Source organism: Mesitornis unicolor, unplaced genomic scaffold (assembly GCF_000695765.1).
Source record: "Mesitornis unicolor isolate BGI_N332 unplaced genomic scaffold, ASM69576v1 scaffold45716, whole genome shotgun sequence".
NCBI classification, from domain to species: domain Eukaryota; kingdom Metazoa; phylum Chordata; class Aves; order Mesitornithiformes; family Mesitornithidae; genus Mesitornis; species Mesitornis unicolor.
This window is the reverse complement of record NW_010192542.1, coordinates 78628-104488: the sequence shown is the minus strand read 5'-3', so window position 1 is coordinate 104488 and position 25861 is coordinate 78628. Positions and strand designations below refer to the sequence as shown.

Sequence of the window (25861 nt, the reverse complement as noted above, 5' to 3'; positions counted from 1 at the left end):
AGGGAAAGAAGAATTGTAGACAGTTTATTTTTTTAAAGATGCTTATTGTGTGTTCACAAATACATCTTGCTGCCAGACAATGATCTTCTTGGCCGTAACACTCTTAACTCAGGCTCCTTTCCTAAAGCATGGATCCAGGCACACAGAACAGAAGCCAACAGAAATGTTTGCAGGTCCTTCACATGACGGCCTCATCGACTGGAAGCAGCCATAACATGATGCTTATTTTCCTATGGAGCTGCAGGAGAGGTTTTGCTGTTGGCAGTTTTGGCAGGTAAGCTAGGTGCTTAGGGAAAAAAGTCCTCAAATAGGCCATGAAACTGAGTAATTGACCTCCGTTTCAAGAGGACCTGCTATGAGGAACAAGGGGTTTGATGACAATGTCCATGGTTTAGAAATGACATTTCTAACTGCACCTCTATCTCTGAGCACACCAAGCAGTCACACTTACTCTCACCTCTTTAAGAGGGGAATAAACAACGTTCACCTTTTAAAAGCACTTTGTTCTGAATGAGAGACACTATAAATGCAAAGTATGGCGGTGTGATTGAGGGAACTGCATTATGCAGTGCCTCTCAAAGGCTCACCTAGGTTTTATGCCAGGTTTGCTTTCGAGAGCTGTAAGACCCAAGTGCGGAAAGCTGAAGGTGTTTTGGGGAGTTGTGTAAGTATTTATCTGTTACGATAACATTTGCTAACCCAGATTTCTTCCTCTGCAGTAGTCCTGATTGCTGGTCAAGGACATGATTTACTAAAACCACATCCAAACAGGGATGCTGGGGGCAGTTTAAGCTGAATTAACAGAAATGTAATAGAGATCCTAACTCCTGTGTGAACACTCTTGCAAGAGAGCCAGATAATTTAACATTTAAAGCAAGATGATTTTCAGCCTATTGCTTCTATACAATGTTGTTCACAGGCACTGCCTGAAGATCCCATTAAAAAGACTCCAGGCAAACTATGAACCCCCTGTCACCAGTCAAATACACACGCCTAAGGCTTGCAGGCTGTTACTGCCTATAGAGAAGTAGCCTGCCAGAGACTACTGTGTTCTGAAATATAAAAGGCTTTACAGCTTCAAAATTGTATAACTGGAAGCTAATGAAGTATCTATAGCCCAGGTGATACGGTCCTGTCACCATTAATAACGGTTTGTCTACAATGCAATTTTTTAAAATCAGCTTTGCTAATGGATTCATGCACACTGCTCCAGATACAGGCATTTGCATTTTTATCTCGTTAATGTCCAGCTAACATTTGAATTCATCAGCATATCTGTACATTAATGAGAAATATGACTGTCTCCAGAGGACCCATCACAATGCTACCTTCATGATTACAGAATATACAGCAATTCTAAAGCAGCTGCACTGAAAACAGCCAAATATACTCTGAAAACACAGCAACATGCTCAATTCCTCAGCCTGGTGCTTTTTATTAACCTCCTAGTGGGAACTGCCTTACCATTATTTCCACAGAGGACAAATCCTGTAAGGCAAAGAGGTGGTTTTTCCATGTTTCTAGTACTTGTGCTTATCTGAGGGAGAGGCCTATCAGCTGCTTCAAAGACAAGCAACGTTTTACTCAGAAGATTATTTTACGATTGGAAAAATTGGAAAAAATATAGAAGAAGAATAGGCTCTGGAGAAAGTGCTCAAAAGCACATGCTGCTTACCTCTCTTTGTCTCTGTCGTCTTTACTCAGAGAATGATCCCTCTTCTCGGGCTCTCGCTCTCGCTCTCTGTCTCTGTCATGGTTTGTCACCGAGGAGCTTCTCTCGGAATCGGTGGGCTTGGGCCACTGTGGAGGCGTTGGGAAGGACGGTGGGGTCCGATGGAGTCTGTTCCATGGCTCATGGGGATTACTGAAATTCTGCAGGTTTGGGCCATCTTTGTGAGTAAAAATGTTGTTGTGAGCTACAATAATGGCAGGGGGAGGAAGAGTTAAAAGTAATTCAAACCAAGTGATGACATATACATTTTTCACAATGCTAATCACAACCAGAACTCTCCTTTCAAGAGTTTTTAATGGGGAGCTAATGATGAGGGGAGCTACAAGCAGGTGGACACCAATATCTGCAACACTGGGTGTAGGATCCACCAGCTCTTTTAAGGCTATGGGTGGACGAAGCTTGAACTATACATCTGAATAGCTCAGAGATGACTGAAAATGCCCAGCTCCTGTTCTCCCCCCACCCCAGCAAGGGTTCCAGCACAAAAGCAGTATTTTTCCTCGGCTCCTCTCACTGGCAGAAACTTTAATTTGTGGGTAGTTACAAGCAATCAGCTGCCTGCAGCTGAGGATTCAGGGACTTTCTTGTTAAAGAAACCAGACTATTTGGTGGTATGTATGTGTGTGTATAAAAATAGAGCTTGGCTGTAGGCTTTTCAGAACAGTCACTTGATTTTCCTCCATCAAGCTTTAGCTGATTCCTGTTGCACCATGAGATGCAAAAGCATGCTCTCTTATGTGTGGCTCTCAAGCATGTCTTGCCTACAGGTAACACGTTTTTGAAGCAAACTCATTTATACAGGTAATTTAAACTTCAGACAATGGTTACAGAGAGAGTCTACAAGCTGAATTAGGAGAACTATCAATAGCTGTTCCGCTGCGCGTCTTCACGATTGAAGGGTGTTACTTTAGATGCCCATAGGGTCCCAGAGCTCAGTGGGGTCCGGTAGCTCTGGCACCTCTAGGAGCACACAAGGTACCAACCTTCAGCAGTGAGGAGACACAGAGCACAGCTAGTGATGTCTGTGACATGCAGAAAAGCTCCCACGGCAGAGACCTGGAAATCTTAGGTGCAGTGTTTTCAGATAGGAGAATGGAGGTTAGGAATTAAACTTCTTTAAAAACTACCACCAGCTGCTGTAAATATTAGCATGTGGCTTTTCTGGAAGGGATGTTTGTCTGCAGTAACCCAGCCAGTACTTACTCAGAGCATGACTGCCTAATCCTCCAAAGGCATTGCTGCCTAAGTTCCCAAGGCCGCTGAAGGTGCTTGACCTGCTAAATGGATCTGGAAAGGCAAACAGGGATTTAGCAGGCATTTAGCCAAGAATGTTGGAGAATGAAACGCACCCCTCCCCTTCTTAACAGTCTGAATCCAAGTAGGATTAGGCCAGACTTTAAGCTGATCCTTCTCATTGCAAGGTTCTTTGCACAGAAAATTCCCATCATGTTAAAATGGAGAAGGGATTCAGTGCTCACTCTGCAAACAGGTGCTGTAATAAACTTTTGTATGCCAGTCAGAAGGGAGCTAGAAATTAAGGTCTAATAGCTGAAAATAGGGTGGCTGCTGCTGAGCTGTAACTCTCTTTCCTTATCAGTACTAACGGTAGAAGCATTGCAATTGCCTCGAAAGAACCTCTGCAGGCTCCTCGGTCAGCACACTGAGGGGCTGCATCGTTTCACTCCTTTCTGTATACAACTCTCCACTCTCTTTGTAATAGTGCATAGAGGCAGTTCCTAAGCTAATTGCTAAGGACATCCATCCTTACCCCAACTAACTTGGACTTGTTTGTGCCAAAATCCTCTCCCATAATAGTTTCCTTCCAATGCTGGTGGGAGGTTTGTATCCTTTGAGGCAAACGATGACTCTTGCCTTCCCTAGTCAAGTATCTAACTACTCGGCTACTGGCACTTATCCTTATAAAAAGTCTTGCCTTTTTTTATTTCATTAAAGGAACACATCATCAACGTAAGTTCTTCCTTGAGCAGATGTATCCTGGCTGCAGGTTTCTGCACTCCAGAGATGGCTATGGATTAAATCATACCAGTGTACATTTTCTTTTTCCTACTGTTTCCACTAAACAATCCCTCTCCTTCTGCCCACTGGCTTTTTGACTGTCCCTTTAAAGTCTTTAACCTGCCACGTTACAGGAGGTGTTGCTCTCCAGTTCCACACGGATATATTTATATTTAAAATATCAAGACGAATAGCACAAATAGCTTGGATCTTTAAACAAACAGCTATTTGCTTATTTACTTATTTTTAAATAGCTGTTCTTGACCTTCCCCTTTGATATTAAATAGCTGAGTGACTGTAGAGATATAGTTCATTTTGACAGAATGTTTAGGAATTGATGTAAATCTGGGTATTTGCAATAGAAAAAAAAGTCTACCAGGTCATGTGGCACGCCACATTTACTGATTGGATGAGTGTTACTAAAACATTAATCAACAGAGCTTGAACTTTAATTGGCAATGAGCTGCTTGTGAGCTTCTAAAACGAGGAAATTTGAGAAAATCAGGCTCTACTTACTGCCAATTAGGAAACTGAAAGGCTGGCAAAATGTGCAGAGCAGCTATTTGCCAGGAACTGTTCACTGAACTTTATTACAGAACCTAGCCAAGAACGTTCCTAGGTGGGAAACGGTACACGAGGAGCCCATTTTAAGCTGTGACTTGTTTGAGGTACCTTTGCATAAACTTCCCCCATTTCCTTGGGCACATTCAGCAGCACAGAAGGGCTCTACAGGTCACATTTCAGCTCCTGTGCAGGGTCCCAGCAGTGACAGACTTGCCTGCTCTGCAATGCCCTCTTCTCTTGCAGGAGAGGCTCCGCTAATCCTGTCCCTCTCCTCTGGAGCAGGGCAGAGGGCGTGTGCTGTGAAGCCAGCACAGGTGAGAAGCTGGCTTGCTTCTGGTTCCTGAGACAGCTTAAGCCTCTCCCTCCCCTAGTGCCACAGTGCCGCAAGGCAGGACCACACCAGAGAGCCAGGAACGGGTCAGAGGTATAAAGGTGAAGGCAGCGTTTACTTACACTTACCTGCCAAGTGGTTCGTAGGCAGGAAACTGCTGTGGTGAGGTGAAGGACCAAAAGGGGTGGTGGCTGGATGTGTCGCGCCTGTGAGAACAAGGTCCCTCTGTTTAGTTCAGTGGCAAGTGACTGCTTGTATACACAGAGGTCCTGGCCATCACAGTCAAGAACCAGATGCAAAGGCACAGGCTGGATTTAAACATAGCAAAGGCAGGGGAAGACCTCAAATGCCAGCTGAGTGACAAGCAGGATTTCTCCAAGTGCCCTTTAAAGGAGTCTGTGGGTACTAGGAGGCAGGAGGAGACCTAGTGCTGAGCGTTGCTGCTCACCTGTAGTAATGAGGAAGTGAATTTCTTGGTCTGGCATTTTCAGTCGTACCTCTGTATTTACATTAAGAAAGGCCAGCCCAGGTTATGGGCGCAGACAGAAGGTGCTCGGAAGTGACTGATTAGGGTCTATACGAAACACCAGGTAATGACAGCCACGCAGGGACCATCAGTCATGCCCCTCCCATGAGAGCTCCATCTACGCTCTCACATCTGTCTCTGCAACCACAGGCTTCCCTGCTGTATTTTTTTCCTTTTCCTAGACACCATTCACTGCCATGGTGCCATACTACCACCCGGGAAAGGAACACCACTGTTGAGCACGCTGGGTTACATTAGGTTGAGGCAAGGGGCAAAAAGAAGCTGAAATGAGCTGGTCTGCCCTGTATTTCAAGGTGGACCAGGCTCATGCAGAAAATACTGCTCTTCAGAGCAGAAAATAAGAGATTTGCTTCCTTCACAGGCAGATGCATGTGAACCTGAACAGGCTTGCAACCTCAGCGTGAAATGCACTGGTGTCACTGAGACACATGGTTTTCGGAGGAACATTAACTCCCACGTATCCTGCAAATGACAGTATGTTTGGGCAATCTCATGGGCCTTGCTTTCGCCCCCTAAGATCAGTACAGACAGTTTTTGGGAAGCACCTGAAATCAACTTTTGAGCATTTGTGTTTCACACGTGTGTGACAAAATGTTTCTGTGGCTGCAGTATTACACTGACAAGACCAGTCCCCTCCAACTGTTCAGACTGTCAATGTCCTTTTGGTGCCTCCTCCCTGCCAATACTTCCAGTACTGCAGACAAAGCAGAATTAGCAACTATCATAACTTTCAGATGCTGCCTGGATGCAGACACAACTTCTGCCTCCCTTGCAGAAAGCAAGACCTGCCATACCTGTGCATTAACTGTCTCATTTTGTTAGAAACTGGTAATTCCACACAATGACACAAGCAGCACTTTCCCGAGGACATGTTAAATCATGTGCAAAACAGACCAACACCTAAATAGAGCTTTACAGTGCTCCTGTCTCATATATCTTGTTGGCAAAATGTTAATTTCTCTTAATACTGGGAAGAGTAACAGGTCAACTCTAGCAAACAGCAGCAGCCACACTGCCCCTCATCTCCAAGCCACATCAAATGCACGTTTCCACCATATACCATCAGCACTCATAACACAATGGAAGATTGCAGCAAAAGGGGGAAATGGAAGGAAGAAATTAATATAAACAGCACAAACTGCATTTGAAACACAGCCCAGTGCTTTACTGCTTCCCCAGCACAGAAAGGACATTGAAGTGCTGCAGTGGGTCCAGAGGAGGCCACAAAGATGATCCAGGGGCTGGAGCACCTCTCCTACAAAGACAGGCTGAGAGAGGTGGGGTTGTTCAGCCTGGAGAAGAGAAGGCTCCAGGTGGACCTTACAGCGACCTTCCAGGACCTGAAAGGTGCCTATAGGAAAGCTGGGGAAGAGCTGTTCACTGGGGCATGGAGCAATAGGATGAGGGATAATGGTCTTAAAACAGAAAAGGGTAGAATTAGGTTGGGTATTAGGAAAAAGTTCTTCAACGTGAGGGTGGTAGATCACTGGCACAGGTTGCCCAGAGAGGTGGTGGAGGCCCCATCCCTGGAGATATTCAAGGTCAGGCTTGGTGGGGCTGTGAGCAACCGGATCTGGTACCAATGTTCCTGCTGACTGCAGGGGAGTTGGACTGGATGAGCTTTAAAGGCCCCTTCCAACCCAACATATTGTGTGATTCTATGATTGTAAAACACTCTCGTGCTCAGAACACGAGTAGACTGTAAAACCAGAGAGGGAGACAGCACTGCCTGTCCCTCACCAGCTTGGGCACCACAAACCTAAGCAGCCAGAAAATGAGTTGAGGAAACTCAGAGACCACAGCAATGAGACCTGGAGTTATCTATAAACAGTCTGACTGCTCCAATGCTTCAAGACGGATGGAGACTGTCATCTTTCTAATCCTTTAAGATTTCAGAAGGTATATAATGGATGGGAGATTTCTTCAAAGGAGACGGCTTACAAACTCAACTACACGGGCTGATAATAAAAAATCCTCTGGAGAAAGCCAGGAGTGGCAGTGCGGGCTGTCAGGTAGTTATTAAATACAGCGTCTGCCAGGCAGCTGAACATCCGTCCTGAAGACAGGTGGCCCGTAGATAACTTATGTCTCCCACAGTAACTAGGCAATGCAGCAGAACCAATGATTCACATCAACCGCATGCTTGTTCGATAAGGTGAAAAGAATGCCTCGGATATTGCAGAGTAAAAGATTTACTCATCTGTATATTGCTGCTGCAGTGTTTGTTCACTTTGATAGCACTCTTTACCTAGATTTACCGTGTGATGGCTCCTGTGATTAATACACTCAGGGACAAGTTGCTGTAACATTGTTTATCTCTACTGAAAGTTTTCTATTAATTTGCCTCCTTTAATGTATCTATTCTGTACTATTTCCCCTCTTGCTTTTATGAATGGAGAAGCAACCCATGCTTGCATCTTTAGGAGAAAAAGCTCAAGATACCAACTGGACTGGTGCTTTTCTGCCCATTAGGGTAAACTCTGCCCACTACAGCCTTCAATAGCAAAACCACACAGGAAACAAGATTCTTGTCATGACAACACAGGACAGACTGAAGACAGTGATAAGGAAACAGCTGCCATAGGAAAACATCAGAGGTTTGTAAATCAGCTGTGCTTATACATCCAAGCAGATGTAATAAATATCTTAGCCCCGTACTGCCGAAGTACCTCTGCAGAGACCAAAATACAGGGTAGCATCCTACAACGTACAGCTACTATCAGCACTGATTATATCTGTTGGAAACATGCATTTGACAAGAATTAAGAATTTCCATCCACAGATAAGCGCTGAAAGACACACTAAACAACCAGTGGAGTTCCTGAAGGCTATCTGACACCTGCATTTGAAACTCAGTTCTCACAGAGGTTACAGCTTTTCTGTCACGTTTGGGACAAAATGTAACACTTCTAACATTATTCATTTCAACAGGGTTGAACCAAGGCTGAATATGACTATGACTGCACTGAGTTAGAATAAGAGCACAATATTGCATCATAAAACCAGAGTAAAGTTAGGAAAGAAAGAAAATTACCTCAGTTGCCAACTAAAAACATACAGAAGGCAGACTTCAGCATCTTAAACACAGCAAGAAAATCTGAAAAAGTCTAGGGGGAAAGTTAAGCCCTGGGAAGAGACAAAACCGACATCTGGTAGATGGAAATCAACAAGATAGCACCAGTGATCTCCAAAACTGGAATGTCAGAGCTGCAGTCTGCCATGGTCAGAGCCACCAAAAACAGCGCAGTGAAGCGTACTGCACTTTGGTAATTGCATTAATTGTAATTGCTTCTCCAACAGATTGGAAAGCAATTGATCAATGTAAACTGTATTTAATTCCTTTATTTTTTTAATTCCATAAGGCATTTTAAGCCTTAGAGACTGCTGGACTTTGTAATGCATAGGGGGATATTTAAATTTAAAATTTTATTAAAATATTTTATATTTAAAAAACAAGCACTTCACAAATACACCTTCTGTGATATTTTCAATGCTGTTATTGAAGTCTTTCATTTACGAACACTCCTTGTTTTCAGAAAACAAACAGAAACTTGGTGAGTGGAAGAGCTGAGAAGAACAATATGGCAAATATATAGAAGCAAGAAAGAGACTGGGGCCACTTCCAATCCTAAGCAATGGAAACATTTTCAAGTGTTTTGTCAAAATCGCTTCTTAAAATCACTCTATAGTCTATTAATCAGGCACATAAGAACCAGCTGCACAGACCCGAATGTGAGAGCCAACTGCTGCAGCCCAGTGACCTGTGGAGGATCCTGCACTGGAGGCGGTGGTAGAGCCCAGCCCAGCAGCTCTGAGAGCCCAGGTCAAAAGAGTCGCCAGTGCCCCCGCACCCCTATGAACCATCTTTCCTGCTTCAATTTTTGAGGCACATGTATCTGCAAAGACACATATTACATACACTGACTGTTTGGGGTTTTCTCTCCCAACAAGTGATGATCTTCCCTTACCTGTGGTAGAAAACAGAGGCCTGGCGAGGTCCTGTGGATAATGGAAGCCTGGAAACACTCCAGGGGCAGGAGGTCTGCTGAACAGGTCAAGTTTGCCACCTATCTCTAGCTTGTGGGGATCCAGCTGCATTTGCTGTCAAATGATATAAAAACAATCTCATTATACACTTCCTTTTTTATGGGGAAAAAAGAGAGGGAGTTCAGGCTCACTCCAGCTTAGCCCTGCCAAGGAGAGTTAGGGAGAGTGACAGCGGCGTCTCCGGTCACGTACCACAGTCATGCTCTGACAGCATCTATAAGGCCATTTCGCTCCGCAGCCTCTCAGCTGCCTGCTTCATCCACATGAATAAGGTCTGAAGTGAGCTCTCAGCCCCCCAGCACACACAGTGGAGCATGCAACATGATACACTGAGCACGCTGCACCCCAGGATCAGTCGGTGCTCTCAGCCTGACAAAAAATACTCCGCAGGCGGAAAACTGCCGACAGAAGTCTTGAGAGCCGGGTGATGGACTCGACTGCTTTGCTTCTCCAGTTTGGAAAGAGAGATATGTTCCTAGACTATGCCCTTCCTGCAGCTAGCACAGCTCAGGATGTGAGACAAGGGGTGACGGATAAAGAAAATGATGAGGCTTCTCCAGAGGCTGTTTTTATCATTCCCCTATAGAAGTGTCAATACTTAAGTCATATAAGTCTCTCAATAGCTTAAAGATTATATTTTTGCTTATTTAAAAATGGACATACAGCACTTGCGCAGGCACTGATTACAGTGCACCTACTTAAGCACTGAATAGGATGCATTACTGAGACAAGAAACCTACAGCAGGATCTATGAAAAAACACACGCTACAGAAGTGCCATTTTCAGCTGTTCTGCCTGACATAGGGAACTTCAAGCCTGCAACAGCACCCCAGATGTAACGGTACCTACATCTTGTTATCTCTTGAGTTTTAAACCCTCTATCTGTACCCATCATCACTGCAGTGCAGAAAGCCCAACAACCTCTAAAACAGTAACTATCAATCGCCTGCTCTCTGTTTTGTAATATGTTCCTTACCTTATCGGTCATTTCATTATGAGTGGGATAATACTCCATATCCTACAGGAGGTACCAGTACAGACAGGAAATTACATTGACCACGTACGCTTTGTAAAAAAGATGGATTGGGGCAAAATTACCCTCCCTCTCACTTTCTTTTTCTCTTTCTGGCTGTGCACTTAGTATCTCCTGCTCATTTTGCTACCTTTCAACCCAATTCCTTTGCCCTCAGATAAACTTTATGGTCGCTACAATAAATGTTATAGGATTGAAAGTGTTAGTTAATCAATACAGGCAAGCTTGAGAATCACCAGCAGTAACCGCTTCCTGCTCGCTACTCACTAAAACATAATCTGTAAGCCAAAAGACTTGGCTTTGTTCCAGACACTGTCTGAATTACCTTTATCTTTTGCTGGTGATGGTAGATCTGCCAGGCGATCTGTACATGAACCGCACACCACTTCCCAGGTTTCTGCAATGGAAAGCACAAGAATTTAGATTAATTTATACGTTAGCAATCTACATCAGATAGAAGATTTCATTTCCCTTATTGTCAAACAGGCAGCTAAGCAATGAGAAAGGCTGATTACTAAAACAGCCCAATATGTGATCAACATTTTTTCCTGTACTGCAGCAGATGATGTTTATATTAAGAAGGAAGCAAATAGGAATAATGTGTGATGTGGGATATCTTTCTCATCTCATGGAGACCTGAGATCCCTGCCTTGTTCTTTCTTACTTGCACTCCCTTCTTCATACACTGAAATAAATGGCAGCAAAGAACAGTATGCCACGCTTAAGAGAGAGCAACCAATAGTTAACAGTTCTGTTTCTGAAAAGAGCCCTGTTCATTCATCCCTGCTGCTCTGCAGGCTAAGTCATGCGTGGTTATTATGGCTGCTTGCATCTGAGGAGGAAAAGGGTACGGACAAACAATCACCAGGGATGAGCAGTGCCACAGCTGAACCAGTTACTGTTTTTCAGCTGAGCTGCAGTACTCACTGTAGGGTGTTTTTGTGGAGTATCAGAAGCACAAATAAAACACATTGACCTAAGCCACCATGAATGTGATCACTGGTGAATGTCTGTCCATGCTCACAGCCATTTATTTCTGTGACCCTTATTTCATACTGTGAACTATTAAATGGATGCAAAATAAGGTTGGGATTCAACTGAAACGTTGTACGTCAGAATCATCTGGGAGCTAACTAAGACATTTTGCTTTAAATAAAGGATGAGCATAACATTTTCTACTGGAAATGTTAAATTTCAAAAACACATGCACAATATTTGAAGTGTGTGTGTGTGTATATATATGTACACACACATGTATATGTACAGAAAATCCCCCACAAACCTTACTTACTCTTACTGGAGGCCTGTAAGGGTCTGACACCTATGGAAAAAGCAGAAATAAAACAATCAATCTTTCTAAAACTAGCCAATACACAGAAAGGTGGGGAACTTCCTTCCTCTGAACAAATAAAAGCATTTAGAAAGCAATGTTCCAGAGAAGTCCCCTGTGACACAGGAAACCTAAAAGGCTTAAAAGAGGGTTAAAACTTCTATTTCATTCCTTGCACCAAGCTCAGCAGAATTTTACGATAAACAAAGCAGCTTCATGCCAGCAACTGAACAGTGCCAGTGCTTTTCCAAACTTTATAATCGTTCTGAAATGGAGCGCATAAAACTACTCTCCAAGCAATGCTTAGGGGAAAGACCTTGAAGGGGTTTCCTGCCCCATTTCCCTCTGACTTTGTTTAAAGAAGTCAATACATCCCTTTGTATTCACAACTGGTAGAGGCTACCAGGAAAAGTTTCTAGGAAAAGAAACTTCTGTCCCGACTGCACGTTCAGAGTCTAGAAGGCCAATTTGCTCACCAGCTGCTCTCTTTTTTTTTATGAGCAATCGCTGTGTTTACTGTAAATCCAGATAAGCTGAAAGGAACGTTATATATTGTTGCCTACCCCTGGAGTCTTCTGCAGCAGCGTATGGTGGACTGTGCCTGGTCTACCTGCTACATCAATGGGGTTTGAAGTCTGAAAGACAAGAATAGAGCGTGAATAATACTGTATCATGCCAGTGGCACATTTAACATCTCTATCTGATGTTAACAGCATTAATTAGTCCATGTTTGTACTGTGCTTTGAACACGCATATTGCTACATTAGTGCTAAATGTTATCTCTTACTGACAGCCAACAGCATTTAACCACCATGTCATCTACTATTATTTAGCAGCAGTAACAGTATTACAGCAGCACCCCTAAGCCCCACTGAAGTAACAACCCCGTTGTGCTGTGCAGTATGCAAGTGGATGGGAAGAGACAGACCGTGCCCCCCAAGCTTAAACCAGGCAGGCAGCAGGAGAGAGAGGAAGAAAGGTGGCCTGAGTCCCTCCATGTTTCAGGCAGCAGCCAGCATCGCAGTCAGGGACAGAACAACTCAAGCATCCCAGTCCCATATTGCACCTATTGGACCATGGGCCCTCTCCCACTGAGGCAAGGCAACACAATTGCTAAAGAGGCAACAGCCCATCTATTTGTTTCAAGAAGGCAAAATGAGAAACTTTAGAAGGTGCTTGTGGGTCTTTTATAGCTTTGCATTGTTTATCCCATCATTTTCCAGCAAGAATTAAACACCTCATTGAATGAATCCCTGTTCCTCCTCCTCCGGATCCCACCTGTTGCCCTGTCCTAGCCAATCCCCAAGACCTCGTTTGTCTTCCCACCCTGGCATTCATCCATCTCCACTCCCAGAGCCGCTGCACCTGGTGCCCCTGCACAGCTGGGTGCAGAGGGGTTAAACCTCATTCCCCAGGAGATCATTTCACCCACATTTTAGGTCAAATTACCGTAGATTTCAAACAGTAAAACCCTACCAGAAATGAGTAGAACCAAGAGTGTGGGAGGAAAGACAGGTTTTAATTTGTCTCAGGCTACGTAACTTCCAGACTCATTAAAAAGAGAATTCTCCTGTGTGTGTGTAGGTAAGTCAACGAAGTCCCCAGGCAGATCTGTGCTCTCAGGGCCTGTCTGACAGCTGAGGTATATATAAGGTGGCAAATAAGTTACAGCTATCATACAGGCAAGAGCTTTAAGATCACAACATGTTAATAGCATGGTGTCATCCTGTCCCTTTCTCCCCTGGAGAAAGATGTGAATGCTTCTTCCAGCAAAGTAAACTGAATACTTCTGACCTTTTCAAGTTCTTAGCTTGTGAGAAATGGCCTTTGGGAAACTCGCTGCGAAGTTTACCGTCAGCCTGGATTTATGTGCAGTGGATTTACATGCACAGCTGTAGGCAACTGACACGGGAAGGGGAAAAACAAAACCAAGACCTCTGCTTTGGAAAGCAAGAAGTGCAGGATTCAGCGTGCCAAAACCAAATCATCAGGTCTGTGGTGATTATGAAGGCTTTAGTCAAACAGCTTGGGAGGGAGAGACCATGGAAAAACGATGCAGTAATGATGACTAGAGTGGCTTTGCCCAGCAGTTCAGCTCTGCCTCCTCTAGGAAACTGGGAAATAATGTCCCAAAGCGGCAGATCCATTTTTCAACTTATCTCTCTTCTTCTGTGGGTTTTTTTTTAAGATGTTAGACTGCATGTAAATAGAGCACTGTTCAAAGATCAAGTGATACTGGTGATTAACCATGGAACCAGAGTATGACCTTGCTGCATAAACTCAAGCTAGCAAATTGCTATGTATATACCATAAAAATGAACTAAAAACTGGTTATGATACAGCACTAGGAACTGGTTAAATATGTAAAGGGTCTGTGCTCAGTTCTTCTTTCCTGATATGTAACTGCTTCTCTTTGGTTTAATGGTATTTCACAGTGAGATGGTATCTAGAAAGCTCTGTAATGAAGATGGAAACCAGAAGAGCATGCTATTGGGGTAACAGAAGCTCCTCATTAACAGCAGTCTTATGGCAAAACTGAACCCTGCCTTCACACAGCAAAAACTTGCCAATTCCACCTCGTTTATGCAGCTTCTCTTCTTGGGAAGTCAAGTTCACTCCCTGACAACTTGGGGTCTGTAGGAACCCCTGGCATCCTTTGCAAAGACAGCAACAATTAACACCGGTGGACAAACTCGATCAAGGGACAGCTATGTTCTGTCTTGCTGTATCGCTCCTTTTCCCTGCCTGTCCCCACTACATACAGAACTCTTGTTGTAAAAAAGCCACTTTAGAGACTTTGCTATTTGTAATGTATCCAGAAAATAAAATAATGTGAGGGATTTGACGGCCACTGAGGAAATACTCCAGCTCGCATTAAAGAATTAAGTGGGAAGGCTGTAAGAGGCCTTACTTGCAGCAGCTGCTAATTGCTGACTTCCCCTGCCATCCGTGAGCCTGCGGAGGGAAGCACACCCTGCGGCCCTGCTTGGTCTGCTTACAGAAATGACCTCCACATACAAACAGAAACAGCCTGGCTACAGTGCTGGTCCTTCAAGGCTTCTAATACGGAAGCAGAGCTCTATGGAAATGCAGTTCAGGATAAGCAATCTCTAAACTCACAGTATGTAAGGAAGCTAAAACACATGGCACCCTACAAATGGAGTCAAAGCTCTATTTTCAAACAAGTGCTATGTAGATATAATGCATATTTCTTGTTTGGAGGGATTTAACAGCTTATTAACTGTTTTTAAATGTACAGAAAAGGAACAGATCTGGAAGGAAAAAAAAAAGCAGTGCACACCACAGAATTCATCAAAAATGGTGGTTATCATGGCAACATTTCCAAATGCCAATCAGTGCTAGTTGTAATGACATGTTACAGTTGCATTGCACCTTTCAAACACACTATCTCAAAGAAGCTTGCAGGCATTAATCAACACTTATAAAACCCACTACAAGATAACTTTATAGATGAGGAAGCTGCAGAACAGAAGATTTAAGCGACTTGCCCAAGGTCAGACAGTGTCGGAGCTGGGAATAAAAATTCAGCTCCTTCAAATTGCTGTACCCATTTACAGCAGTCTCTCCCTATTGTTCCCACACTTGTACAGTCAATTTATCTTTTTTTTTTTCCAGAAATAAACGCAGTTTATCTTTTGCAGTCTCAGACCGTTAAATTTATAAAATGATTTGGGACTCATCAGTCTATCACAAGCTGTAAATATTTCAATCAAATAACGCATTTGACTGTATGCTTCTCCTCCAGTTTCAGCTGACCTCCCCAGTGAACCACTACATCCTTTTCCAAGGAACGATCTGTAGCGCCAAGAGAAAATTTCTGCTGAAGTGTTGGCTGCTTTGTGCAGAGGATGCTCACAGATCTGCGGGGTGATGGCTTTCCAACCCTGCGTGCTGTACTTCTGCTAGTTAAATCATGTGCTACAGAATCAGCAGAGACACGACTCTGAATACAGTTTCTCTCCCAGCAAAAGAACAAAGCCTTCAGAAGAAGAAGTTTGTACCTTCGGTTGAAATGCTCCCTGAAGTGACCCAAAGGGACCTGAATGTGGAAGCATGGGTGGCATTCCAGGCATTGCTGGAGGATAGGTTGGAAAGAACTACAAAAGAAAAAGAGATGCGTATGTCACAGGACAACTTGAACAATAATGGAGGTAGGTGCCAAGCCTGGCACATACAGAAATAGTACTGTGTTGAACGAGTGCCACAGGGAAAATACACACTCAATTTGCTTTCAAAATTTTTAAGTGCAAAGCCATAACTTGGAAAATGCGCTCACCTGATGAATTTTTGTGATAGTGCTGAACAAGTGTGCCTCTAAAATTTGTGGAACTATTACAGAAAGCACAGAGCATTCATCATTTTTAGAGGAATCGGAATAATTTGGGTTTTATGTTCCCTTTTTGTTAACTTTGCATTTTTCTGCAGTAGCAAACAAATTGACACTGGTTTGAAATGTGACCTGCTTTACTTTTCAGAGCAAAAAAAGAACCACAAGATGCTGCATTGCACACTAACCACAGGCAACATGCACACCACCTTGTAGTTGTTTAGGCTGGGTTAAGTTTTGCTTAGGCCTCTCCTGAGCACACACAGCAGTTTTACAAGTCCCAAAACATGTAGTTTTTGTGCTTTGGAGCAGTGGGGAGCACCAGGAAGAAACCACCAGTCTGACTTACTCCTGTGACCTGAGCAAAATCTTGTGAAAGAGCCATGCACTTGGGGCTGCTGCAATGTGAGAAGCACCAGCTGCAAAGATACTGCAATGACCACTGATCTAGCAATTTCTGCGCATTCCCTGCCATCCCAGGCACAGCAATACAGAGCCGCAGCAGCAAAAATGCAGCAAAGATAAAAAAAAAAAAAGCTCAAAGAAAATTTTGTACCTTAAAAAAAATCAAGACAGAAAAAGAGCTTTAGGAATGAATGAACCAAAACACTACTGATCAATCAAAAACAAGCAAAAGAAGGGCAAGCAGAACCATTAACAAAGACACCACCTCGAAAGGCAAGCACTCACGTTGGAATGTCGAAAGTAAGGGTTGTCTAATTTGGGAGCGTACTTGTCAAACTGGAAAGAAAAGAGACAAAAAAAGGAAACGGGTGAGTTTGGTTTCAGCAGTAGCAGACACATCAGGATTTCAACACAGACAAATAATCATGGCCTGTTTGCACAGCACTGAACAGAGCAGAACTGACTGGTTATTCCACACTCGCCCATCAGGGAGCTGACTGACTTCCCAAAGCTATCAGAGACAGGAAGGTGCTGCTTCCAGGCTGTGCCAGGTGCTGCCGTGTCTCACCACAGAGCCCTGTTTGCGGCACTGCCTGAAGAGGCTCCTGCACTGGGAAGAGAGTTCTGCAGCACAGCGAAACGCAGGGAGGTTCAGCGCCAGGTCTAGATCTGGGATCTGTCCCTGGAGCACTCAACCAGATCACAGACGAGAGGGTAGGGAACGCTTTCCATTAGACCCCAATGTCTACTGCCAGGCAAACAACATCAATTCCCTGTTTTCTGGGTTCCTGCAAGAGCCAAAATGGTTTGGAAAAGGGCTGAATTGCTTTAGATACACAAATCTCTATACATTCCCCCTTCCTTGCAAAAGAGAGAGTGCCCAGAGAAAAGCTGATTGTTAACCTTTTCCATTCCAGCATGGGGTTTTAACACCTCCATGTCTGCAGTCTGTGCCCCATATTTATTTTTATGACCATTTGTCCTGTACCACCTTGGAAGCAAAACCAAAGCACACATACATTGCATTTTTGAACAGTATGTACATTCTGCTGGGGAGGAGGGAGTGGGGAAGAAGGCAGGGAAGGGAGCTGCAGGACCCCATGAAAAGCTGCTTATTTGGCAAGTCAGGTGGCTGTTTCACACTCCTCTATGTGCAGGAGAGTAGATTTGTAATTTCATTAATTACAGTTATTGCTGGAGCCATGTCCCCTCCAGTGTAAATACCATAAATTACCAAACACATGCAGCTGTAAATTTCAGCACTTTTCTCTGGTGTTGGGATTAGCAGACCTGATCTAGTGGAATATAAGAAGATGTGAGTGAAATATAACAAAAGAGCCTTGCAAAGCTGTTTTTGCTATGAAGGCTGACATCAACGGGCACGGGTGGGAGGGGAGGGAGCTGCTGGCAGGATCAGATATCAGGATTCTAAAATAACACAGGAGGTTTCTGAGAAAAGTTTCAAGATTCTTTTACACAGACCAAGAAAACAGGAGAAGGTGTTTACACATGAGTACACTGAGCAAACACCTGGGGCTGGATTTTGGGTGGATGATATTACTTTTAATTGTCTCGCTGCTAAGCAGATTACAACCCAAGAATGTCATCAGGCAGCCAGCGGTGGGAAAGAAAAGTGAGAAACATTATGCCTCTTCAGTTCTCAGTGAAGTTCTTCCCAAATGCTGCTTTTGCTGCTACTCCTGGCTTTAGCGAGCCTTAGCAGAAGGGGGCTGTTTCTACATTTTGGACACAGTATGAAACTGAGAGTGGGAAAAAAGCTGAATCTTGTTCTTTCATTCTCACAAAGTAATTGCCAGAAATGGGGAGAGAGTGCATTTTAAAGTACTGACAAAATCCATTTGTAGCAGATCTCTAACAATTTCATAACAGCTGCAGCAAAAGCCCCATTGTGTTACAAGCAAATTCAATGGCAAAACACTAACGCTTATTACACAGCCAGGAGGATCTCTGCCACGAGAAGAACCAGCCACACACAAACTAGTGGTTGTTGATGTAATCAAATAGTAAATGCCAAAATCGATACAGATTAGGGAATTAGGAGGATGAGGGACAAAACTCGTATCAGATGAGCACTATGGTTGAGAGCTCTGGGTCAGCAAGTACAGTCTGCCCCACAATGAACAGTCGTGGTGTCCTTGTCGGTGTGTTTTGGTGTGTTGTGGCACCTGACTCTGGGGAAGGGGAAATTGAAACACACAGCAGGACACATGAAAAGGGAAACTAAAGGGACTCTGGACTTGTCTCGTGAGTGTGGTATCTGCTCATGGGTAGCAGTGTGGGGAGACCTGGAGGCTTGGTGTGGAGGCTCTGGATGGAAAGGGGGTCCCTTTGGGAGCGCTGGGGCCGTTTCTCCAGGCCTCCACTTTGGAGGGGCAGGGACAGCACGCCTGGCTGAAATGAAGAGGACCAGGTTTTGTTTGACAAGAGTGGGTTAGGCTTTTTGACCAGAGATGCTCTACTTATCCTCACATTTTGGGCTGGGGTACGCACCATGGGAGGTGCAGAGGGCGGCATGAGCGGCGTCTGGGGCAAGCTGGATGGAAAAGGAGTGAATGTGTGCTGGTGGGTGTGTTGGTGCTGATGCGTGTGTTGGTGCTGGTGAAACTCCGCTCTCAGCAGCGGCACCGGGCCAAGTGAGGCAGCGGCCCGGTCCGAACTCTGAACCAAAAACCGGTTGTTCAGCTCTTGCCTGAGCAGTTCGTGATCTAGAGGAGAGAGAGAGAGAAAAAAAAAAGACACAGAGGCCCGTGGGCCTGTGAGTACCACAAAGACGGAGGAGAAAGAGTCAATATTCACCTGGCATTCCCTGTTTCTGCAGGTCATGCTGTGGTGGTTTTCTACGTGAGGACTCATTGGTGGAGGTAAGAGAGATGCCTGTGACAAAGTACCAATCAGAATCCCCGAATGAGGCTGGCAATACATGATTGGTTGGTTGAATGATATCAACAGGCTGGTATCTAAAGACAAGAGAGAACACCATGAGTCATCACAGCAGAAAACATCATCGGGGGCGTCAGCAAGCATCCGCCCCCGGCCCCCCGCCCGCGGCCCCGCTACCCCCGCACCGCTCCGACGGCCTCCTCCTCCTCCCTGGCACCTGACGGCTGCGGCACCAAGGCGTCTCCGGGATCAGACCTCGGAAGTTTGGTCTCACGGCACGGTGGCCGGACCTTCCCGCACCAGCAAGATGCTGGGGAGCACCCTCGAGGACAAGGGCTCGCTTTAAAATGAGTAATACTGACCTGTTTCCTCGGGAAGTTTGCAATGCAGAAGCATACACGTACACTGAAAACGGATGGTGGGCCTAACGTGTGTGTTACACTCTAACACAAATGTACTTAAGAGGTAAAATTTGGAAAAGACCTACAACGCAATGAGATAATCATGGATTTGGGTGGCTGGAAACTGCCTACTCAGATGGACATTTCTCAACAGATCCCCGTGCCATTCTCCCTTTCTCAGTCCTAGGACATGCACACAGTGACCAGAGACATCCATCCTACAAACTGAGGTCTTCTTTGCAAATAAGGTTTTTTTGAGATCTTAAATACTAAGCAGTCCTTTCCTCAATTTCTAACAGGCTATAATTGTAATTTTTTGTCCTATGAGAAAACATGGAGGAGGAATCAGTGGTAAGAAGAGAAACACGGAACTGACTCAAGATCTCATGAAGGTTGCAACGACTGCAGAAAATTAAATGTTCCACCATATGACAGGTGGCCTCTTCTCAGCATCTCCTTCTGGAAGAACCAGCTTGCACTGAATTGCAATGTGGTTTAGGGCAGTGGAAGATACCAGCACTTTTAGAAATTATGTGACTGAGGACAATGAATTCCTGTAAATCTCTGCTGGTATCAATTAAATCCACCTGTGATTTTGCCCAAGAACTTCAAACACAAATCAGCACCCAAAATGTTAGATGTTTTCTGAGCTGAGAGCAACCTGTGTCATCAGCTGTGAATGACACACACCCATTTCTGACTGACCTACTTGCTACTGATCTTACATGAACTTTTCTAGAGTAACACCTCTTTTCAACTACAGCACTGAATATAAAAGGGGCAAAAGAATACATGTGCTTTAAAGTTTTATTTCATTTTCTGCAGGCATTTCTTTTACTTAATTTTTTTAGAGTAACATTAGAAATGCCTAAATCAATCACTTTCTGAAGTGACATGGTTAAGGTCTTTAAAAACAGGCACTCTCATGGGGAATTTCAAGGTCTCTACTACTACTTAGAAGCCTACCTCCTATTGAAAGTTATTTCTGAAACCAAATTTCAGGTGCCTAAGTCATTTGCTTTTCAGTAATAAATGTACCGCTACGATCTTCATAATAATACAAAAGCAGAAAGTACATAAACTTGTGATACTGGAGCCTAAGGCACTGGAACAAAAAGAAGTCTATTATGAGTTCTCCTTGGAGCAAGGAAACAAGAAAAACAAAACCAGGCTGAAAGCACTTAGGTCCAAAACCTAACCTCTTTATAGAATATGAGTATGATTTCATACGTGTGTGTGTTTATGCATTTAAATCTGGCATGACTTAAAGAAATGGAATCCTTCTGTTAGCATCAAGATAATCCACTTTTCTGGAGGGAGAGATAAAAGCGAGTTGGCAGTTGTAAGTGCTCTGATATCCAATTTCTTTAAGAGACTTGAAGTCAGACTGATAGATTTGCAGCTGGCTCCAGCCCATAGCCCTGTACCACAACTTTGCCCTTTGTCAGGAAAAGAAAAGGCCCGGAGATGTTTGGGGAAGCGGTATGCCACTCAGAGAAGTGGCTGCTTCACAGTAAGGATGGGACTGCTGAGACATAACCCAGCTTTGAGAGGGGCTCTGGGCAATGACAGGATCAGAACTAAGTTCTTGCGCCTACCAGCAATGCCCCGTCCCACAGGTCTGGCCATCTAACACCACAGTTAGGATCAGAGCAACTGAGCAGCCCTTTGAGTGCCCAAACACTGCTGCTCTGTGTGCCCACGGGAGCTGGGCAGGGCAGAGAAAGGTCAGTCCTGCCAATGCTGCGAGGTGCCCTCACATTCAGAAATGAAGACACAAAGACCGCTGCTTCCTCTGGGTATCCTACAGCAGGGCCAGCCTTGGTGCCCTTGAGCAGAGGGCAGCAGCCCACACAAGAGTTGCTCCCAAGTTATTTGTATAAGCTCTGGGTTTCAAAGGGAAGAAATGCCACCAGAAGTGCACTCTTGTTACTCAGAGACCTGAATTTGTACCACCAGTGAATGCAGGAGCTCTGAGCTCTGCTTCTCTTCTTGGTAACAGACAAGCGTGCCAAAGCAAATTTAAAGGAAGAGTACATTTTCCCCCAAAGAGGAGGAAGAAAAAGACGACAAAAAGAAGACTTCAAAGGACCATATCCTCTCTGATGGCTTTTCTGAGCTGGTGCTTTTACTGAGAGCACAAGTGCACTTGAACGGCACAGCACGCACTATGCTGCTAGCGGCAGTTGGATCCTAGCTCTTCAGGGCTGCTTAGCAGTCTTGTTTGCTTTTAAGAAACTTTTACGTGAATGACAACAGAAGCTATGCAATGCTCTGTATCGATTTTATGATGTGCCAGTTTGCAGGCATTTCACATAATGCAGACAAGAGGCATTTCACTGTCTGCAAGGTTAGACGCTTTCCCTTCACTAACTTAGTCTTCTCCTGCTTAAATTGCAGGAGAAATCCTTTTAGTAGGAGCAAGACTGTTACCATTTCCTGGCAAGCCGCTGAATGTGAATAGGTCACTTGATCTTGCACCTCCTGAAGTTAATGGTGAAAACATACTTGCTTTCAGTGACTGCAATATCATGCTTTTAGTGAGTGGACTGCTATTTCCTTTTGCAATACTTTCAAAGCCTCCAATCACAGTAGTCCTTTGCCTTAAAACAGGGGAAGCAATGAATAGGTCTCCCACAGTGCTGCCAACATCTTCCCAGCCATGTGGTTGAAATTCTAGATGGTGCCAGGGCCTGTGAAAGCCGGCAGCTTTGGCCTATCTGGTCTTGCTTCTGGCTAGGAACCCACGGCACTTTTGTCTATCACTGTTCAGAGAGCTCACTTTGGACCAATTCACATTTTTCTTTCATTTAAAGAAGAAGCTACAAATAATGGGGCATTATTTAGCTTCTGGAAGTAAAGAAGGGGATGCAAGGCCATCAGATTTTTCCACAGCAAATTTGCCCTCTCCTTATTCCTTTAACTGGCTTCATAGGAAACAGAGGGAGTGGTTTTTTTTGCAAAATGCTTGTCCTGTTTAATCCCTGCTGAGTTAGTTGTGGAGTCAAATGCCAGATCAAAAGGAGGCCCCAGCAAGTGAAAGTTGGAGAGAAATCTCCAGCTGCCAGGGCCTCTTCCAAGGGACAGCTGTAGGGTAATGGATAAGCTATAAACAGGGCATTTAGGGCAGAAGCGACAACAGAACAGAGTCCAGAGTGAACAAAGGAAATTTTTTAAAATTATGCAAAGATAGTGAGAGCTGAAGAGCAGAGCTCATCTGCTGAGCTGTCTCTGCCACAGACAGAAAGGCCAAGCAGCCGCAGGTGCACAGAGAGTTTGCGCTGCTGCAGGCAGAGGATCTGCTCTGCCAGCACGATGCGCTGCTCGTCGAAGGATCAGAGCGGGGGACTGGTGTGAGGGACTGCTCACTTGTCACTGGGTTAGAACAACCTTCTGGGATGATGAGAAACAGTTTCTTCAAGTCAGTTTTAACAGCAGCAGTGTTCATTGGAGCGGGGAGAAAGAATGGGAGAATGACAAACTGCACACCAGTCCTCTGTTAATGTAAAAAATGTCTGAAGATTGTGGAACTTCACACTGGACAACTCATGCCCTGACAATGGAGGATTATTTTAGGAAAAATTTGTTTCAAAGACTTCTTATAGGAAGCTACAGTGCTGTCTCTACAACCTCTCATCTAGTAAAGCATGTCCTGGTCTCCTATCTGTTTCACGAACACGCTCACAGTTTCAACACACACTGCCTGCTGAAGGGTCTGCGTCCCTTTATTTTACCTGCCCACCAGCCAGCCCATCTCTCAACTCCCTCCAGTGCATGCACAGTGGATCGAGCCCTGGAAGAAGAAGGGAACCTACCCGCAGGGTGACCTGGTATCACGAGGCTGTTGGTAGGTAACGCTGGTGGCGGTGGCAGCGTGGGTGGGGTGGCGAACATGGCCGGATGGTGCTGGTGTTGGGTCTGCGATCTGAGAGGGAAGTGCGAGGTAGCAAGATTAGAGATGGAGAGGGGCAGAGCCGGGCCGGAGGAATGGTGTGGAGGAATCTGGGAAGAGATGGGAAGGTGTTTCGGGAGGCTGATGCTTGTTGCACTGCTAGCACTGCTGCTCCGGCTGCAGAGAGAAAAAGATGGGGGAAAGAGGGGAGAGAGACAGAAAGAGAGAGCTCGTTACAACACAAAACTGAAACAGTGCAAGAAATACACTATCAGAAACAACACAACTATGCAACATTGATCTCCAAGCTTATGTTTTTGTTCTTCTTGATGGCAGTGGAGACAGTAATGAATTTTATTGAACTTCTCTGACAGGGCAGGACAGGACTTGGGCTCTCTGGAGTGACATTTCCTCTGGCGCTTGAGCAAGTTACAATCCTCAGAGCTATCTATCAGTATGATGAAGGCCACAGAGGCAGCTGAATTTTGCACCTTTATTTAGCCTCTGATGACCTTGTAGTGGCCATGTGCGTCCTTGTGATCACACATCCCAGTTACTCTAACTCCGTTTTCTGTGGCTCCGGATGCACAGAGTTGCACAACGTGAGCGACTCTGAGACCAAGTTGTATCTGCAGTGCATGCTGTGTAGTTACATTCCCACAAGCATGCAAACACACATCATGTTAATAATTTTTTCTCATAATAATTCTGTATTTTACATCTTCTTATTCTATTATTATTACTCCACTCCAAATGATCTACATTCTGTGGGGTGGAAGTCACTATCACTGCAGGTATTTAGTGTAATTTCCACAGTACCAATTGTTTCTTGCAATCTAAACCTCTGAGGTATCTTGGATAGTTTGAAACACTATTAATCATGTATACTATGGTGGCATTTACAGGGTAAAACCACAAAAGAACTCAAGTATGCAGGATACTATGAAATACACATGAATGGCAGCTCTCTGTATTCATATTTTGACCCTTGTGCAGCCAAATATTATGTTTTAAAACAGTTTTCTTATCTTGTTTAAACTAGCCCAGTTCTGGTTTGGGAGCCAAGGCATGTTTTCTGTACCAGCAAAAAGACTATACAAGTTCCACTTGACTGGCTAAACTCTTTTCTCTAGAAACGTTTTACCCACACCATTTTCACCCACCCTCCTTTACTGGAGGGAGGCAATTTAAGCAGTGAAACTAAGCCTCCTTCTAGATCTCAACGTGTCAGACGTAAGCAGATTTCTCAGCCTACATGGGAGCCCCATTCTAAGAGACACAGCATTTTCTGATATAGATATCCCTCTTTTGATGCTGGTGAACCAAAAAAACTGAAGTAACCACGAACAAATCTAGTTCAATGGAAGTCTTTCTGAATATGAAACACAGGAGTTTCTCAAACTCAAACCAGTTTAAATTGCTAAGGCAAGAACTAGCCAGCTCAGACAAGATAGTGCAAAACTCCACAAGAAACTGGACATAAAGGAACTTTACCCCAGAGTTACACATGCCTTTCTCCCAGAAAGGGACCATTGATCGCCATGTTTCAAATGCAGATATCCACCACTGCTGGAAAATCCAGCCTGTGGAGTCAGCACAGGAAGTCCAATATCCGAAACACAGAGCAACTTACACAGTGAGAGGGCTCTTGTCCCACCTCCCAGCAATTTCCTTCCCATTTGAAATCAGGTTTAGCCCAGCAGCAGCATAAAGACGGCACAAGCATCCCTTCCCCATACCTGATATTATTGAGTCCGTTGTGGGCCACCTGGTGATGCACTTGGTAATTGAGAGGTGGAGGGATGTGGCTCGGAGGCTGGGTCCGAAGCTCAGGTATTAACTGAGGCTGCGACTGCGGCCGAGGTTGAGGTTGTGACTGCGGCCGAGGCTGCGGCTGCGGCGTGAGCCTTGGTGGTGCTGGTGCTGAAATCACTGGCTCCTTCTTCAGCAGGGGGCTTGCTCTGGCACTCGACGTGGGCGCTGAGGAAGTAGAAGTCACGACAGCAGCGACTGGCTGGGGGCTGGGGATAGGGAGGGCGAAGGGCACGTCGGTGCTCAGCTCCCGGCTCCGCTCTAGCCCAGACACCTTTGGGACATTGGCTGCTTTTGCTTCTGGCTTGTCATTCAAGGCGGGACCTTACGGAGCAAGGAGAAAAAGAACAAAACGTGTGCTGAAAGGTCTGCGTTTCATTCTCTGCTTGGTAGAACATATGCCTGAGAAAAAACAAGTCATGTTTCAGCTGGTGGGAGCATCGTGGGAGCGCTGCTGCTACAAGATGGATGTTTATGCGGCCGTCCTGCGGTCCTGGACTGG

At 44.8% G+C, this 25861-nt stretch overlaps 1 protein-coding gene across 1 annotated transcript in view; it reads right to left on the bottom strand.

Moving 5' to 3' along the window:
- LOC104542729 (autism susceptibility gene 2 protein-like) overlaps nt 1-25683 on the bottom strand; it is a gene marked incomplete at its 5' end in the record, with an annotated part of 27488 nt that extends 1805 nt beyond the window's left edge. Inside the window, 12 exons of the mRNA XM_010187133.1 lie at nt 1676-1916; nt 2936-3019; nt 4772-4849; nt 9159-9291; nt 10596-10667; nt 11553-11591; nt 12164-12235; nt 15623-15718; nt 16639-16689; nt 18844-19079; nt 23471-23724; nt 25287-25683. Coding sequence (XP_010185435.1) covers nt 1676-1916; nt 2936-3019; nt 4772-4849; nt 9159-9291; nt 10596-10667; nt 11553-11591; nt 12164-12235; nt 15623-15718; nt 16639-16689; nt 18844-19079; nt 23471-23724; nt 25287-25683 — 1753 coding nt within the window. The remainder of the gene's footprint in view (nt 1-1675; nt 1917-2935; nt 3020-4771; nt 4850-9158; nt 9292-10595; nt 10668-11552; nt 11592-12163; nt 12236-15622; nt 15719-16638; nt 16690-18843; nt 19080-23470; nt 23725-25286) is intronic.
- Nucleotides 25684-25861: the final 178 nt, after the last annotated feature.